The sequence below is a fragment of the Mesocricetus auratus genome, unplaced genomic scaffold (genome assembly GCF_017639785.1).
Source record: "Mesocricetus auratus isolate SY011 unplaced genomic scaffold, BCM_Maur_2.0 Super-Scaffold_100010, whole genome shotgun sequence".
Taxonomy (NCBI): Eukaryota; Metazoa; Chordata; class Mammalia; order Rodentia; family Cricetidae; genus Mesocricetus; species Mesocricetus auratus.
The window spans coordinates 23684001-23702526 of record NW_024429194.1 but is presented as its reverse complement, the minus strand read 5'-3'; the positions used below and the strand labels follow the sequence as shown (position 1 = coordinate 23702526).

Below are 18526 nucleotides of genomic sequence, written 5' to 3'. Positions count from 1 at the left end.
TTTCACTAAAGGGCCTAGCAGAAGAAATCAGTGAACTACAACACAGATCAATAAAAAGTATCCAAATCAATGTTCAAAGAACTAGCCTACATGATAGTATCAGGTTATACTAACATGTAACTGTAGAAGTAGAGAATGAATTGACCAAAAGACATTATTTGGTAAGAACCCTAAGAACTAAGTGTATGCATCATGGAGTTGGGCAAGGTGGCACATCCCTTTTATCCCAGAATCTTGAAGACCAAGATGGTGATTATCAGTGAGTACTTGGAGAATATCAGTGAGTACTTGACCAGGAACCCTGGATCCCAGCTAAAAGCCAGTGAAGGGGCATGCATCTCTAATCCTCAGATCCTATTTCCGGAACCAACTGGAACTAGCCAGTATGCCACCCAAAAGAAAAGCAATAGACTGCTTCAACAAGGTGAAAAGAACCATAAGTTATTTTCTGACCACACACAAAAATGCCCATCTGATGCCACTAAATACACCTGTAAATTGGGTATTCCCTAGTTTATTATGGGCATCTGTTTACATTTATGGACAACAGCAAACAAAAACAGGTTCCATTCTTTACTATTAGAACCACAAGAGCCCCTTCTTAATTCCATGGCAAAGGGTTTGCCACTGACTGGATGGAATTAGTGCTAAATGTGCTACTCCCCCAGGTGTGGGGGTACGCATACTCCTTTAATCTCAGCACTTGGCAGATGGACAGCAAGCCAGAGCTAGAGAAGCCTGGGGATGCTAATCCTAAGGCTGCAGAACAGTTCTTCCAGAAATGGACCCAGGTGTATTCCTAGCACCCAGTTACAGGGCAATCTGTCCTGTGGGTGCCAGGTGTACAAAGTACACAGACATACACACAGGAAAAAAAGCTGCATACAGAAAATAGGGTGGGGAAGGGGACTTGCTCTTTGCTTCCCTTTCTACCTCAGCCTAGAGTCAAAGCCGTCACCCAAGTATCTGCTTGTATTTTACCAGTTGGAGTTCAGGCAGGTGAACTGGGAAGCTAGGAGACTTGGCAACCTTACTAGCATCCTTAGAATAGGAAACAATACACACTAGAGTAGTGGTCAAAAGCAGATGAAAAACATGGTCGTTTGGCGTTCACCTGCCAGGTTTCCCTCCTTCCGTTTTCATGTGTACTTACATTGCCACCTGCTGGAAGAATAAAGAAAGACAACTGTTTCCTAAAGGTTGCTTACCACTTCCAAGATGGCTGCCAAGTCCCTCCAATTTAAAATGGGGGAAGGTATTCCAACTGTGAACCAGACTTTTGATGATCCTAAAGGGTAACTTTCCTGTATCCTCACCGCACAAAATTTTTTACCTGCCCTGCTAGCACAGGATCATTCCTTTTTTTGTTCTTCTGATTTTTTTTCTTTCGAGACAGGGTTTCTGTGTAGCTTTGGAGCCTTTCCTGGCACTCTCTGTAGACCAGGTTGGTCTTGAACTGAGAGATCCACCTGCCTCTGCCTCCAGAGTGCTGGGATTAAAGGAGTGAACCACCAATGCTGGGCCTGTTCTTTTATATGGATTTGTGTGTATCCCTGGCTGTCCTTAAACTTGCTCTGTACAGAGAATAGTCTCAAACTCAGATTTGCCTACCAACCAGTTTGACTTTTTCTTTAGATACTTTCAGCTAAAAGCCATTAACTGCTTTTGAACTAGGATACGAGCAATCAAGAGCTGTTCCTCACTACAGTGCCTGTATCATCCCATTTCCTGACAGGGGAGAGGCTACCTTTGCATCACCCAAAGGCTACATCACATACCAAACCCAACAGGATCTAAGAGTAACCCCACAGAGGGCATTTGGGTTTCTTCAAGCCAAATAGCTCTGGCTAGCCTTTTTTAAAGTCATTTGGTAGGGATAGGGTACTAACATACAGCCAGAGGAAACAAAAATGATGGGTGTGGTAACACATCCTTGATGAACACCATCAGTATGCCTCATTTTAATTACATAAGCCAAACTCTTGTATGGCTTTACTTTTACTGCCATTAACCCTGACCCACGTGTCCCTTACCGCCACTATCGAGTACACCCAGCTTAGGTGCAAATGCAGCATCTGCAACAAAAACTTACAGGTCAGAATGTAACAAAGTAGTCGTGCATGGACACCCCCCAAGTTTCCACATTTGCAGCCGGATTCTTGAAAGCAGAAGGAACACATCTCAAATTCCCACTGGTTGGAATCTGAACAGCAGTATTGGTCTTGCGGAGTTCTTGAACATCATTCCAAAAGGAACCCTTAGGAAGTAAAAGTCTGGCACCAGAGTTTAGGACTTTTAATTAATTTGTCCTAAAGTCACTGAAGCAAAAAACATGATAAACATTCTTTTACAACCCCCAACGCAAAAAAAAAAAAACCCCAAAACTATTTGTAGGAAAAAAAATCTCTTGAAATGTCCTTAAAAGGCTCTGTCATTTAACAGGTAACAGTGTAAAACCCCAGAGTCCTTTCTTTAAAATGAAGTGGGAAAGACTGGGAAGGAATTATTCAAACTTCGTCTTCTTTCCTTGTGGCTTGAAGTCTCCTCCTCCTCCTCCTCGGCCACCTCGGAAGCCCCCTCGACCTACAGAAAGGCAAGATATCATTCATGAATGTGCTAGAGTAGTGGGAATTGATCTCCCCACCACGTTAGGAATCAAAAAGATTCCAGCTTACCTCCAAAGCCTCCCCGGCCTCTGCCGCCAAATCCGCCTCTTCCTCCTCCTCTGCCACCACCTCGGCCCCCAAAACCTCCTCTGCCTCCACCTCGGCCACCGAAGCCACCTTCACCCTTAGGTTTGGCCCAGTCCAAAGTAACTTTGTTCCCATCAATCTCTCCATCTTCCATGGCCTCCTTGGCAGCTTTGGCATCTTCCTCACTATTGAAGTCTACAAAACCAAACCTAAAACAGAATAAAAACCCTTTTAAAGCAAGCACATACATATACATATCAAGTCACATATAGTAATTGTACAGAAAGTACTCAACTGTATGTAGACCAATATAGACCTAAATGTGGTAAATTCTGGTTGGAATGAATTTAGATCTCAATGTCTCACAGAACAGCCAAACAAACCTCTGTAGAAACAGATGGTTAAGTGCTAGTTCTGCGAACTCTCTCTTCTTCTCGTGCGAATCCATAATCTGCCACCAGTTGACAGAAAGGAGCTCAATGAGAAGACACTACTGCATCGACAAGCTGTCTGTGCACAACACACGAAGAAAAGCAGCATGACCTACCCTTTAGAGGAACCAGTTTCCCGATCAGTGACTATTCTTGCACGAACAGAGCCCTCAAATGATTCTTTTAAGGTTTCTTCAGTGGTATCCTCAGACAGACCCTTGACAAACAGTGTTTTGGATGGCTCTGGAAGAGAAAAATGCCTATTTTATAAGGTTTCACTATGTTACCTTGGCTGGCCTAGAATTCAGATCCATTTGTTCTGCTTTGGGGGCTAGGATTTAGATAGTCATGTATTCCACATTCAACTGAAATATTTAAGTTTTTTAGAGACAGGGTTTCTCTGTATTGTTTTGGAGGCTGTCCTGGAACTCGCTCTGTAGTAGACCAGGCTGGCCTCAAACTCAAGAGATTCACCTGTCTCTGCCTCCCAAGTGCTGGGATTAAAGGTGTATGCCACCAACGCCCATCTTGAAATATTCTTAATAATACTGATTTTGTAAAATGTCTCAAATACTTGTTTTTAACCAGAAAAACTATTAATCCCAGGTAAATAAAGGTAAAGAGACTACACTGGATTAGACACATGAACCTGAGGGAATACAGTGGCAAACCCAAAAGCTGCTGCTTTGAGCTGACACAGCTGGATCAGAACTTGACTATCTAGAGGAATTTTCTTGAGATTTCATCAATTATTTCTCAGGTAATCAGTCATCATATCCAGTTGTCATTTACTCAGCAGCAACTTCAAGAAGTCAGCCCCACACAAGCTCAAAACCTGCCACTCAGCCTCAGTAACATCATGCCAAGCAGACTTACGACTTCTTGCATTAGGCGATCCCCTGGGTCCTTGTAACTCCAGCCTGATTGTTCTGCCCTCAATTTCCATTTTATTACAGGAGTTTAAAGCTTCTTTAGCATCTTCAAATGAAGCAAATTCTATAAATGCATACCTGAAGATTAAAAGTCAGTATTCAGAATTAAGCTCACAATAACGTGATACCAGCATGTAACTAACTACCCATGCTATTAATATTTCCTATCATCCACACAACTATAACTCCAGTTTTCCAGCTAACAAAATCAAGTTCCATCGGTTACCCTTACTAAACCTCTACTAAGACTATGTCCAGGGCTGGAGAGATGGCCCAGTGGTTAAGGGCACTGTCTGTTCTTCCAGAGGTCCTGAGTTCAATTCCCAGCAACCACATGGTGGCTCACAACCATCTGTAATGAGATCTGGTGCCCTCTTCTGGCATGCAGACATAACAAATATATCTTTAAAAAAAGACAATGTCCAACTCACATTTAGCAACACAAAGATAATCAATTTACCCTTTAGATTTGCCCTGTTGGTTCTGGGGCACTTTGATAAAAGTTGCTTTCTCAAACACTTCCTGAAGAGTTTCTTCTGTTGCACTGTAGGAAAGGTTACTTAAAACCAAAGTTTTTGATTCACCTGCAAGTACAAAGATGTCACATTATTAGCAAGTTGTGTTAATCTAAGTCTGTGTAAATTAAAGCCTCTTCCCAACCCATCCCACAAGATGCCATGTTAAAGGAAACAATCAGACACCAGTCATAGGCCATATACCATAATCATAAGACCCACATTTGATTCAAGACATAGTATCCATCATACATAGCAATGCCTTCCTTGCTCCTTTCATTTTCAGCCTATCTAGATGACTATTCTGTGTTGCCCTAGAATATGATTTCTAAAATATACATAGATTAGGCGGACGGTGGTGGTGCACACCTTTAATCCCAGTACTTGGGAGGCAGGTTCCAAAGCTACAGAAAAACCCTGTCTCTAAAAATCTGTGAGTTCGAGGCCAGGCTGGACCGACAGCCTCCAAACAATACAGAGAAACCCTGTCTCGTAAAACCAAAAATAAAAAATATACATGGTTTAAGCCATTTAAAGTATAAAATACCAATTTAAAAACATGTAATTGCCTACTATGTTCCAAAGGAAAGTATTTCAAATAGCCCTCATTCATGAATATTAAATTACCATTATCAACAAAAGGTGAATTCCGGCTAATCATGAAGTAGTGAAAGTACAAAGACACAACTGACTTCCAAACTCCCACTGTAGAACTTTAACTTACCACTCCAAGTGCTATTCTTTCCAGTTCTTTCTTGCCTTTGTCCTTTCTCCCCTGTGTAGTAGAGTGAAACAGATCGCCCATCAATTTCTGCTCCCTGCTTTTCTTCCAAGTTTTTCTCTGCATCAGCTTCGGACTTAAATTCAATATAAGCAATCCTGCAATAAACAAGCATAAACACATTAGGTAAGTGTCATTTAAGTACCAGAGTAACCATGTAATCTCAGTCATGTGTGCACTCAAGTTACTAAAATAGGTGGCGAGTGATTACTTACAGGGCTTTGCAGTTCTTTTTCATATAGTGGCTCATCTTTAAAAATCATCCTTTAAAAACACATAGGCTATCTTCCTACCCTTTAGGATGTCAAGAGCCACACAATCTCAGAGCTAGGTGATTGAAGGCTAAAGTACCAGTTCAGTCTCTGGCTACAAAATTAAGTTTGAGACCAGCACTGAAAAATAAGATCCAGTGACTCCAAGCTGAGGATCAGATAAGCAAAGCAGCCAGCCACTAGCTCTTACCTCTACCTCAGACTTGAGTGGGTAATTCGGGTAGCTTCAGGAATCCTCAAACTGCAATCCTAGATTGCAGCTTCTCAACATGGCTTGTTTATAAATTCTCAAGACTGAATATCCACAGCTATTTTTTTTTTAGTTGAGACAGGGTTTTTCTGTTTGAGGCTGTCCTGGAACTTGCTCTGTAGACTAGGCTGGCCTCAAACTCAGAGATCTGCCTGCCTCTGTCTCCTGAGTGCTAGAATTAAAGACGTTAGCCATCACGCCCAGCTCACCGAGTATCTTATACACCTCAAATGCTGGGATTAAAGATGTATGATCCCAAGTGCTGAGACCACCTTTGTATGCTGCTTCTTTTAGACTGGATCAATTTCTTGAACAGCCCCATCTGCTTGTCTCTTGAGTTCTGGGATTAAATGTGTCCCACCACTGCCTAGCTCTATGGTTTGTGGCTATCTCTGCTTTCTGTACCCACAGGTAAGCGTCAATAGATAAGTAATATATCACTAAACAGCATGAACTGCATGAGACCCTGTTTAGAGTAGGAGAGGGGAAGATGACTCAACCACTCAAACACCTTTTTATTAATAAAGCTAAACAGACACAAAACATACCCTTTACTCTTCCCATCCTGGCTAACCAATCTGATCTCCAAGGCATCTTCAAACACTTCTTTTAATTCATCCTCAGTGATGTTAAAAGAAAGATTTTTTGCTAAAAGTGTTCTTGCAGCTCGAACTAGATTAAACAAAACAAATTAAGATTATTAAACAAGTCATAAGAGATTAATGCAAATAGCTCCTATAAAAGAAAAAGGAGCCAGGCGTTGGTGGCGCACGCTTTTAATCCCAGCACTTGGGAGGCAGAGGTAGGCGGATCTCTGTGAGTTCCAGACCAGCCTGGGCTACCAAGCGAGTTCCAGGACAGCCTCCAAAGCCAGAGAAACCCTGTCTCGAGAAACCAAAAAAGAAAAAGGTTCTATGCTAAGAATGAAGGGATAAGCGATGGAGATACTGTGAAGAACACTTTGTACAAAGAAAACTCAAGTTCAATTCTTATAGAGAAAGGAAAACCCCACCACATCCAACCCATTTAACATGTGACAATAAAGCAATGTCAAATAGTAATAATTAGCAGCTTGATATAGTTTGAGAGGACCTTGTTTACTAATCTCACTGCTAATGAATAAATTTGAATCTAAAAAATGACATTAACCAAAGACGAAAGGCAACATGTGGCCTGTTACTAGCCTGTCAAATATAAGCCCACTAAAAATATTATAAAGTTCCCACAGCTATATATTAAAGTATATATGAAACACGTTTATTTTGATTTAGGTCTCCTCTCTAAGATGTCATCACAAATATGGACAATCAGTAACCTGGGCCTATACCCATTAAGTTCTCAACCTGCATAAACCACAAATTCATATCTACCCTGTCAAACGTTCAAAAGGGAACAGAGGATATGTAGCAGTATTAAGAGTGTTTGCCTAGCATGCAGAGTTGCTTGTTCAATTTTTAGCACCCTACTAAATATAAAACAAACATTTCAAACCCCAATTCTAAAATACAAAATTCTTTGGGCATCAAGAATCCATTTTAAGAGACATTTCAACTTTTTTTTGGTTTTTGTGTACTGTTTTTGGAGGCTGTCCTAGAACTCAGAGATCTGCCTGCCTCTGCCTCCCAAGTGCTGGGATTAATGGCGTGCGCCACCACGCTGGCCTGAGATATTTCAACTTTTTACTGTGTGCATGATGCAAACTAAGACATGTCATGATGTGCATGTGGCCAGAGGACAATTCTGGAGTTTCTCCACGTGGCTTCTAGAGACCAAACACCTCACTCACGTCAATCTCACTTGTTTACTACGGGAGAAGGGGCACACCCTACCTTCCAAGTCACCCAGTCTCTTAACGTACCTTTTTTACTATCTCTTCCTTTTGGTTTTTCTAGTTTAATTTCATTGCCAAACACTTTTAAGCCAGTGAGCTCCAAGGCCTTCTCTTGATCTTCAGCAGACTCAAAGTCCACATAACCAAATTTCCTTGAAGATGAAAAGGACAAGATTACAGACATGAGAGTGATCTAGATTATTTTATCTCCCATAGAATCAAGTCTATGTACCAACAAAGGATAGCAAATTTACATATATTTTACCTACTACACTGTTACCTGATAGTACTAACTAAATAATAAGAATCCTTCTAGCTAAGCCGGGCGTTGGTGGCGAGGCAGGCGGATCTCTGTGAGTTCGAGGCCAGACTGGACCAACAGACACCAAAAAAGAAACCCTGTCTCGTAAAACAACAACAAAAAAGAATCCTTCTAGCTAAAAGCATTCACTATGACTATTCAAATCCAAAAAAATCCTTTTTTCCCCTTTGAGACAGAGTTTCTCTGTTTGGAGCCTGTCCTGGAACTCACTTTGTAGACCAGGCTGGCCTCCAACTCAATAGATTCACCTGCTTCTGCCTAAGTGCTGGGATTGAAGGCCGTGCGCCACCATCGCCTGACCAAAAATACCAAATTCTTAAGCTTGCTGTTATTTGACATGACACAAAAAGTCAAATAGTGAGCCGGGCGTTGGTGGCGCACGCCTTTAATCCCAGCACTCGGGAGGCAGAGGCAGGTGGATCTCTTGTGAGCTCGAGACCAGCCTGGACTACCAAGCGAGTTCCAGGGCAGCCTCCAAAGCCACAGAGAAACCCTGTCTCGAAAAAAACCAAAAAAAAAAAGTCAAATAGTGAAATTTCAAATTTATAAGTTCCATTAGTTGATGACTTAGTTCTTTAATGTCTAATCTTAAGTATATACCTCGTGTTTAAGAGCATGGAGAATTTAAAAGCACCAGCTAACCCACATTTAATGTTCAATGAAAAACTTACCTATTTGTACCAGTTCTGACATCCACAACAGCAAGATCATGTTTAGCAAAAAGTTCACTGATGGCAACTTTTAATTCAGCAACAGACTTGTTTGGATTAAGGTTTCCAATGAACAGATTAAAAGGTGTAGTTGATTCTGAACCTGCACAGAAAATGAACTTTTAGTTCACTTAATTCTCACTACACATAAGCATCATTAAAACTTCTATAAAGCACATCAGCACATTGAGTCTCAACACCAGGTTTCAGTATTAAGTCCCTTTGTCATTCATCACTTGTGCTATTGCTATCTTTATCTCTTCTCAGTCCCCAATCTTGCAGGGTTACCTTCCACTTTCTGTTTCTTGGCTTCAGGAACTTCTTTCTGTTTGGTCATTTCCTTCTTCCGTTTTCCAGGTGCTGCTTTAACAGGCTCTGGATAAGATTTTTAGTGTCATTCATGAGTAGGTAGACATTTAAGCACTTCAGTAAACATTACTGAGATCAATGTACCTCAATGTACTTTACTTACCTTCCTCTTCCTCCTCTTCCTCGTCTTCTTCCTCTTCCTCATCTTCTTCCTCCTCTTCCTCCTCATCATCCTCCTCTTCCTCATCATCATCCTCCTCTTCAGCCACATTCTTGGCTTTCACAGGAACAACTTTTGCAGGAGCCTTCTTTCCTTTGGCAGGTGTAATCTCCATAGCTTCTTCTTCAGAGTCTGAAAGAAATCCAGATAACATGAATCCTACACACAAAAACCACAGAAAGCAAATAAAATCCTGACATGCTTAGTTATTTATGTGACTTTCTTCTAATCTACCATGAAATGGTTAGGGAAAGCACACGCACTACTGTTTGCAAGACTCCCTAGCTCTAACCATCCGCTAACAGAAATCTACCTACCATCTTCCTCCTCTTCATCATCTTCCTCCTCTTCATCATCTTCCTCATCCTCATCCTCTGAAGCAGGAGCAGCAGCAGCTACTTTTGCTTGTTTTCCTCCCTTCACTACTGGTGGTTCAAATTCCTCCTCTTCCTCCTCTTCTTCCTCCTCATCACTGTCATCTTCATCCTCATCATCGTCATCGTCTTCATCCTCGTCACTGTCTTCCTTCTTGGCATTCTTACCATTCTTAGCCCCCTTGGCAGGAGTGACAGCTCCCTTCTTACCAGGGGTTGCTACCAATGCTTTCGCTGGTGTGGCTCCCTTCTTTCCAGGTGTTGGAAGTGCTTTGGCTGGTGTAACTGCCTTCTTGGCTGGTGTGGCGGCTGCCTTTTTACCTGGGGTAACAGCTGCTTTCTTAGCTGGTGTGGGAACTGCAACTTTTTTTGTTTGTGAAACAACCACCTTCTTTGCTGGAGTTGTGGTAGCCTTCTTTCCTTTTTTCTGAGGGATGACAACCTTAAAAGTAAACGAGTAATTATCATTTCCCCCATACCCAATGTTATGTTAAGATACTGATACTAACTTTGAGCCCAACACTGGAATTAAGTATATGTTAAACCCTGGAGTGAAAGTGCTGAAGAGATGGCTCAGCAGTTAAGAGCCCTTGTCACTCTAGCAGGGGACCAAAGGCCAGTTCTCAGCATCCACCTGATGGTTCCAACTGTAGTTTCAGGGGATCTAAGAGTATTCTTCTAGCCTAAGTCCACCAGGCATGCTTAGTACACTCACACAAATACAGATAAACACTCTAACACTAACTCAAACACATAAGTCTTAAAACCTTGGAATCAGAATACATGGCTTACAATTGCAGGTGCTCAAATACCCAAGTTTAAGTAACCCTCATAAATGAAACTGGCCAACTGCACCCCTACACACTACCCTTAAGCAGCAATGTGTATTTTACTTTCATTAAAAAAAAACAAAGTTCCATCCAAGCCATTTGTTAGTTACTAATATAGCTCTTCTATATTATATACCCCCAGCTGTGTCCTGGATGCTGGAATTAAATAACCATGCACGCCACCCCACCCGACAGGGTTTCTCTGTGGCTTTGGAGGCTGTCCTGAAACTAGCTCTTGTAGACTTGGCTGATCTCCAACAGATTCACCTGCCTCTGTCACCTAAGTGCTGGGATTAAAGGTGTCCACCACCACTACCTGGCAGACCATGTCTTTAAAGGAACCAGAGTGCTAAAGAGTACCAGATTTAGTAAATGGGTTAGTAGCAGTCTTCAATCCATTATCTGATGTATTTTAAAAATTGATTTGCTCTACCAAAGTTTATATAGTAGGCTAATTCTTACCTAAGTTACAGGGAACAGCACTACAAAAGCAAAACATGCCTGATGATGGAATACTGGGAATAATAGGTAAAATCTTGTTTGAAGAATTAAAAGGTTACCCTTCCATCTAAATAGGGCTGTTTGGTTCTTTAAAACACACTTGAGTAAAATAAATATATTGATACCTAAACCATGAGACCCTGACTCCAACTCTCATCTAAATCAAAACCCTGAGTTCTTAATAAATATTACACCCTACAAATTTGTGGGGCATTCTATTTAATACAGCATGTGAAGCCTGACTGAAGAGTGATCATCCCCCTCGAATGGACTGTTAAACTCTTAAATACTCAAATGATTATCAATAAAAGAACTTGTCACTATTTTTACACACTAGATTACTGTATTTCTGATTAACACACATTCAATCCCACTGGTTTTATTTCTAAGTCTTAAATCTTTTTTTTTTTGTTTTTCACATAGGGTTTCTTGTGTATCCTTGGCTGTCCTGGAAACTCCCTCTGTAGATCAGGCTAGCTCTGAACTGACGGAAACCTCTTGCCTTCGGCCTCCCTCCTGCTGGGATTAAAGTTAGCTGTGTACCTCTTCTCCACTGCTGTCATCTTCTTCATCTTCTGACATTTCTTCATCTTCACTATCTTCTTCCACCTCCTTTGGAGGAGGAGCCATTTTCTTAGAATCTCCGTGGGTTTTGCCGGCCTACGCAAGTGCACACAAAATCATGTCGATACCCATTTTCAAGTCATTTTGTATTTCACCATTACCTTCTTAAGGCCCACTGTCTATGTTGTTAAAGGGCCTAAGCATAAAAGACATCAATTGGCATTATATATGGCAGTTTTTCCTGAGACAGAAACATCGCACCTATAATCCGCCTTTCTCTTTCCTAGGCGACTGAAAGCAGTTCACTACTAAACGTTTTTCTAGCACCTTCCTCCGAATTACTTGCTGGGGCGGGGGATTATTGTGATAGCCCTTTTTTAAGAGGAGCACCCCTGTTAGGGAAGTACTTCCGACCTCCTCGCGCTGGGGGCGGGCCACGTGGAGGTACCAAGCAGGCCACCACGCGCTTCCTCGGATGCCCACCACGTGTTGGTCGGCCCGTCACGGACGACGAGGGCATGGCTAGGCACCCCGCCGCCCTCTCTCCCGGTACACCGGGACGCCCCATCCCGAGACGCGCGACACACGCAGGGCGCCAAAACCCACGTGGCGGGCCGCGCACCCGAGCACGTGCGCCAGGAGGCGGGGCCCCGCCGGCGCCGCTCCCACGAGTTGGGTCCCGGTTCCCTCGGCGGGCCTGTCGCCGTCTCCACCCGGTGTCGGCCCCTGCGATCTCACCACCCTGCGCACACGCACACGCACACGCACACACGCGGCGCCCTCAACACCCACCTCCCGGAACCTGGCCCGGCTCTGCCGCACCACCAAGTCAGGGGCCAAACACCGCGAGACCTCCCGCTAGTCGCGCGAGACTTCCCCCAGCATGGCGCCCTCGAACGCGCCCGGGATTGCGCGCAGGCCCTCCTCCCCTCAGCGGCGCGCGCGCGCGCCCCTCCGAAAGCAGGCCTAGCCGTCCGTGTCGGCGCGCGCGGGGCCTCTCACCTTTGCGAGTTTCACCATGGTGGCGGGCTGTGACGACGGCGCAGGTGGCCAAGTGCGCAGCTCGGAGGAGCCTCGGAGAACCCACGCGAACTCGACGGCGGCGACGGGCACCGAAGACACTGGAGCACGTACGACCGACTGCCAGCTACAGCTAGCGTCTGAGGCAAAAGACTGAGCCTGCCCAGTAATCGCCTCTGGAAAGGCGACGACGGTGTCCTCGTGACCCCGCCTCCACCAACCAGAGCGCGCGTCCGTCCCCCTGGCCAACCGCGAGCCTTTAACCCAAGACGGCGTGGGGCGGGGCTAGGGCGCGGGGGGCGGGGCTGCTGAGGGCGGGGCCTGACGGCAGCGCCCTGAAGGCGGGACTAGCGCCGCGCCAGGCGGACGTTGACTGGTTGGTGTGAGGGCCCTTTCCGCGTACCGTAGCGGCTCGCGCTCGCCACGCCTGCGCGGTGGAGCGCGCCCGTTTGGCGCGGCTTGTGTGAGGGACGTGGGGGTGGCGGCCTGGCCCGGAGGCCCTCGGGTGGTCCAGTGCTGCACGGACCTCTAGGTTCGCGTGGCCGGGGGTGTTGCTCGGGGATTTCTCCGCGCTGCCGAAGCCTGCGCCCCGCCGTGAACTTCGCTGCAGCCTGAAGTGTTGGCCACGCGTTCCTGCTGAGGAGCCGGAGAGCGCCGGAAGTCGAGGGCCTAGAGCCCCCGGTCCTCGGCCTCCCCTTGGCTGTAGTGGTGTGCTGCGGGCCACCGTTCTTCTGAGAGCTCCTAATAAAGGCAGTTGCGTGTGTGTGGTGTGTGCAGTGCTCGAACAGCTCATTTAATGTCTAACTCGCGCGGAAGATTTAACTCCTTGTGGGGCAGTCGGAGAGGTGACTGACTTCCGGTGTGTGGTGGAGTTTTTGGCCGGCCTGTGACCACTCACGAGCTCCCTCAGTGGCCTGGAGGACGGAGTTGCGAGTGGACTAGCCCTGTGAAATCACCTGGGGAAGAGTTTGCCAGGGATGTTGAGACAGGGTCTCACTATTTGCTCTTGCTGTCCTGGAGCTCACTATGTAGACCAGGCTAGCCTCGACCTGCCTGCCTCACGTGTGTTGAGATTAAATGCGTGTGCCCAACCTCGGAAGATTTTCATACAAGCGGGATCTGTTGGGTCCCACGTTTTCTATCTGAGCACGGGCCTTTGGAGATAAGTCGAAATAGTTGCTAAGTCCTTTCCACACGGTAGAGGACACAGCTCCTTGCAAGTGCTCTGTGGTCAGGGCATGAGGTGGGAACCAGTGCTGTGGTGTGGACGTTTTGTCTTTATAGAGAGACAGTGACCAGGGTCACACCTTGAACTGTATGGGATGGAGCCAAGAGAGACTCCTGGGTAGAGGGGCAGGAAGAACCATTGGTGTGAGCCAGGACTCTGGGTATTTCCAAGCAGAGGAGGCTAAAAGCACTTGGGAGGAGACAGGTGAGCTCTGGGTGTGAAATTATACTGGCATGTCTTCTCCGATCTGATCTGCCTGTATGGGGTCTTCCTCAGCCGTCTGGTGTGAATCGCCACTAGGAGACTCCCTCTTGGACCCCAAGTTATGCTTTTAGGTATTATCACCTACCTGGTATTTCCTTGGCTGTTTATTGCTAATTTACCCCTTCCCCAGCCAGGAGAACACAAACTGTTGTCTGCTGTATCCCTGCTGCCTGCAGAATTGCCTGGCATATAATAGTGTTGAGAATTACTTGCTAGCCGGGCGTTGGTGGCGCACGCCTTTAATCCCAGCACTAGGGAGGCAGAGGCAGGCGGATCCCTGTGTGTTCAAGGCTAGCCTGGTCTACAGAGCAAGTTCCAGGACAGCCTCCAAAGCTACAGAGAAACTCTGTCTCTGAAAAACAAAAACAAAAAAGAACCCAATTGTTCTTGAAGCAGCAGCAAAAGGGACAGCTTGGTGTCAAACGGTGTTACTGTGTAGTCTATCTGGGTCAACAACACCTAATACACATGTGAAGCTTTCCAGTACCAGACTCTATTCCAGCTCTTTGGAAATTTTGTTTGTTTTTCAAGACAGGGTTTCAAACTCACAGAGATCTGCCTGCCTCTGCCTCCCGAGGGCTGGGATTAAAGGCATGCGCCACCACGCCAGCCGCCAGCCTGAGATATTTCAACTTTTTAGTTTTTACATGTGCCACCAACACCCAGCTTCAGCGTGTTGTTTTTGTTTTCTTTTTGAGATGATCTTGTTATGCAGCGCAGGTTGGCCAGGAAATTGTGTTTCTGCCTCTGCCTTCTAACCATTGGCATTACAGGTCTGTTTCTGCACGTCTGGATTTCATCAAATACTAACTGGATAATCAATTACAAATATACCACATAAGGTACAAAAGAGCTAGGTACAGTAGCTTATGTCTATCATCACAGCATTCGAAAGGGTGAAGCAGGAGAATTACCATGAGTTTGAGACCTGAATTTACAACCTGAGTAACTGAGTGTCAGGCCAGTCTGGGCTACAAAACAAGGCCCTATCTGAATGAATGAATAAGTGAGTATGGTGGTGTGTGTCTGTAATCCAGTGCTTTTGGATTACAGTTACAGTGCAATCACCAGTACAGAGCCAACCTGGCTACACGACAAAAAACTAAACAAACCCCGCCCCTTTCTTTTTCTAAGTAGTGTGCACAATGGGCACCACCATTGGTGTGCAGTGGGCATTACAGGAGACATCATATATTTTCTTGGTTTCAAGGACATAGGAACCGTGGGAGGAAGTGACTCTGAGAGCCTGTTGTAAAGGAGCCAATAGATGACCAGAGAAGACTTGGGGCAGTTGTGTGTGAGAAAAGGTCTTTGTTTTTGTTCCGTTCAGACAGTATCTTGCTCTAGTCTAGACTGGTCCGGAACTGACTGTGTAGCCTGGTGTGGCTTTGAACTTGGGTTGGTCCTCCTGCCATAACCTTCCTAGTGCAGTGATTACATGGATGAACCACCAGGCCTGATTTATAATGAAGAAGAAATCTTGGATGAAGCACCACTTCCTGGACAAGAGCAGCTAGGAAACGAAGATTCCAATGGCTTTCTTGTAGCAGTGTAAACAGATACCCACATGTAAGTTGTGGAAAGCAACACCTCTTGTTGGCTGGCTCAGTGCCTGGTTAGGGAGTGGAGCTTGCGTATGAATTAAGGCTGGCCCTGACTGCTGGTGTCTTGGGAGAGTAAACTGTCCTAGAAAGAAAGGAAGTCCGAATAGATAGTAGGCACAGAGAGGCAGGAAAAGAGGGATGCTTTCTTAACTCCAAAGGATTGGCCTGTGTGGTGATACATGCCTTCAATCCTAGCACTTGGAGATCTGGGGAGTTAGAGGCCAGTGTGGTCTACGTACTGAGTTCCAGAACAACCAGGGAAACATAGTCCCTATCTCAAAAACAAGCAGCTTGCCAAGAAAGCATCAGAGAAAGGCAGTTGCCTTTAGCAAAAACTGACTGCTTTGAAAAAGATAATGCGAGAACCATTACAGCTTTTTTTTTGGTTGTTTTTTTTTTTGTTTTTGTTTTTGTTTTTCGAGACAAGGTTTCTCTGTGGCTTTGGAGGCTGTCCTGGAACTCACTCTGTAGACCAGGCTGGCCTCGAACTCACAGAGATCCGCCTGCCTCTGCCTCCCTAGTGCTGGGATTAAAGGCGTGTGCCACCAACGCCCGGCTCCATTACAGCTTATGATGAGTTTATAGTTCATGAAATTTTATCCCATCTCTATACATGACCTTGAACCTCCTTGATTTCCATCTATTAAATGTAGGTCATAATTACTAATCCTCTGCAAGGGTAGCCTAGGTACTAGCAGTAAGGTAAATCTGATCCAATCTGATCCACAGGCTCTAGTGTTTTAACTTCCAGGTCTGAGATCATGGAAAGGAAACCAGAAGAAAGCCACCTAAATGCCTAGAAACTGGAAGAAGGCCCTATCCCGCCTCCCCAATCTGTAACCAGGACCACAAGACCTAACATGGTGGAACAGGTGAACACAGGTTGCTGTAGAATAGTCCTTCTGTACACTGTGAATATATGTCACTATGATTTATTTAATAAACACGCTGACTGACCAATAGCTGAACTGGATAAAGGCAGCGGGAAAGCCAAACAGAACGATGAATGAGGAAAGGCAGAGTCATGGAGTCACAAGTCAGACACAGAGGGAGCAGGAGATGAACGTGCCAGGCTAGTAAGGGTGCGTCCATGTGGCAGAGCGTAAATGAGGAATATGGGTTAATTTTAAGTGCAAGAGTTAGCTAGTAATAAGCCTGAGATATCGGCCAAGTGTCTGTAATTAATATAAGCCTTAGAATGGTTACTTGGTTACTTGAGACTGGGTGGTTGGGAGAAAAATATCCAATTACAATAGGTAGTTTATTTTTAAATGAAAACAAAAAGAGAACTAGGCACAGTGACACCTGTAGCCCAGCCTTCAGAAAGAAAAAAATGTTTCAAAATGCTGCACAGTAATCTAAGTCTCCCTCTCAACCCTCTTCTAGCCACTGGGTTCCAGCTCAGTGGAGGAAGAGTCCATCAATTCTCTACAAGTAGCAGTATCTTTGCATCTCATATAAATATTTTATACTATTACACTGTTCTGAACTCTCCTGTTTTTATTAACTACATCTCATAATCACACCTATATCTGCTGCTGTACTAATACTTACAGTGACCCTTACATAAAAGGGTCACTTATTTATTTATTTATTTATTTATTAGGTTTGGTTTTTCGAGACAAGATTTCTCTGTGGCTTTGGAGGCTGTCCTGGAACTTGCTCTGTAGACCAGGCTGGCCTCAAACTCACAGAGATCCATCTGCCTCTGACTCCCGAGTTCTGGGATTAAAGGTGTGCGCCACCAATGCCTGGCAAAAGGGTCACTTACTTAATCAGTTGCTGTCGCTAGACATTGTAGGGAAAGCTGTGTTTGACTATTATTACAAACTAGCTAATAATCCTTTTATGTACTTGATCCTACACATGTACAAGTACACGTCTGGGGAATACTTAGTAAAGCAGGTGGATCAAGGGTCCAGCCTTTTACATTCTGACAGGAGGTGCTCTCACACGCACACCCGGAGAAGCTTTGGCAGAGAAGGATTTGTGAGTAGGAGGGGAGAGAGCTATGAATGTCCTCTATGCACTAGGGGCTGGCACTTACTTGGGAGTTTGATCAGTCTCTGATACCAGTCAGAAGCACCAAAGGCACTTCGGTCACCTCCAAACTGGGCCCACTCCCTGCTGACATACACTGAACTGCTGTCCACTGTACCCACTTAGAGACTTAGCAGCTCACTGGACCAAGTCTGAAGGATTTGAGGACAAGAATCCACAAACCCCAGATAGAGGCCTTTAGGAATGGACTGTCTCAGGTTCCAGCCAAATCAGAAAGCCACATCAAATATTTAAAACTAGCCGGGCGTTGGTGGCGCACGCCTTTAATCCCAGCACTCGGGAGGCAGAGGCAGGCGGATCTCTGTGAGTTCAAGGCCAGCCTGGTCTACAGAGCAAGTTCCAGGACAGCCTCCAAAGCCACAGAGAAACCCTGTCTCAAAAAACCAAAAAAAAAAATATATTTAAAACTAGTTTCCCAGAGGACTGTTGCCATGAGTGACTGGATCACTGAGAAGACTAAGCAAGCTGCTGCTGCCCTCTCCGCTAGGCTCTTCCCACTGAAAGAAAAGCCACGATAAAGGAAAACTGTCGAACTGGGCCTAAGGAGATGGGGCTCTACCCTGTCTCCGGAGTGCCAGGTCTCCTGCCAGTCAGCTTAGCTAAGGAAGGCCGCAGGGAGTTCACCACCACAGCCTGACTCCAAAGCACCAACCACACCTTGAGCACGCCTTGAGTCTGCTGTGAGGATGGGCAGAGCTGACTTCCCAGCTTGTTCCTTCCTGAAGCCTTTCTACGCTGTGCAGAATTTTTTTTTTGAGACAGGGTTTCTCTGTGGCTTTGAAGGCTGTCCTGGAACTCGCTCTGTAGACCAGGC

At 45.2% G+C, this 18526-nt stretch overlaps 1 protein-coding gene and 3 non-coding genes across 4 annotated transcripts; all 4 read right to left on the bottom strand.

The window, feature by feature from the left end:
• Positions 1–2280: 2280 nt before the first annotated feature.
• Positions 2281–12726, bottom strand: Ncl (nucleolin). Its single transcript, XM_040753135.1, has 14 exons — positions 12538–12726; positions 11515–11631; positions 9584–10082; positions 9210–9398; positions 9026–9112; positions 8699–8840; positions 7733–7857; positions 6423–6546; positions 5296–5450; positions 4517–4640; positions 4001–4134; positions 3241–3367; positions 2676–2902; positions 2281–2583 (listed from the first exon to the last, which is right to left on the bottom strand). The coding sequence occupies exons 1-14, from the start codon at positions 12553–12555 to the stop codon at positions 2504–2506; spliced, it is 2148 nt and encodes a 715-aa protein (XP_040609069.1). The 5' UTR covers positions 12556–12726; the 3' UTR covers positions 2281–2503.
• Positions 3049–3182, bottom strand: LOC121142984. Its single transcript, XR_005880127.1, has one exon. It is a non-coding gene; the product is annotated as a small nucleolar RNA SNORA75 (small nucleolar RNA).
• LOC121142987 lies at positions 3825–3904 on the bottom strand. Its single transcript, XR_005880130.1, has one exon. It is a non-coding gene; the product is annotated as a small nucleolar RNA SNORD20 (small nucleolar RNA).
• On the bottom strand, positions 8911–8980 carry LOC121142986. The gene has a single exon (XR_005880129.1). It is a non-coding gene; the product is annotated as a small nucleolar RNA SNORD82 (small nucleolar RNA).
• Positions 12727–18526: the final 5800 nt, after the last annotated feature.

Excerpts from the sequence above, each read along its gene's own strand:
- Ncl (XM_040753135.1), bottom strand. Across the intron at positions 4,641-5,295 it reads AAAGAATAGCACTTGGAGTG|GTGAATCAAAAACTTTGGTT; the intron begins GTAAGTTAAAGT and ends TTGTACTTGCAG. Across the intron at positions 3,368-4,000 it reads ATCGCCTAATGCAAGAAGTC|AGCCATCCAAAACACTGTTT; the intron begins GTAAGTCTGCTT and ends TTTCTCTTCCAG.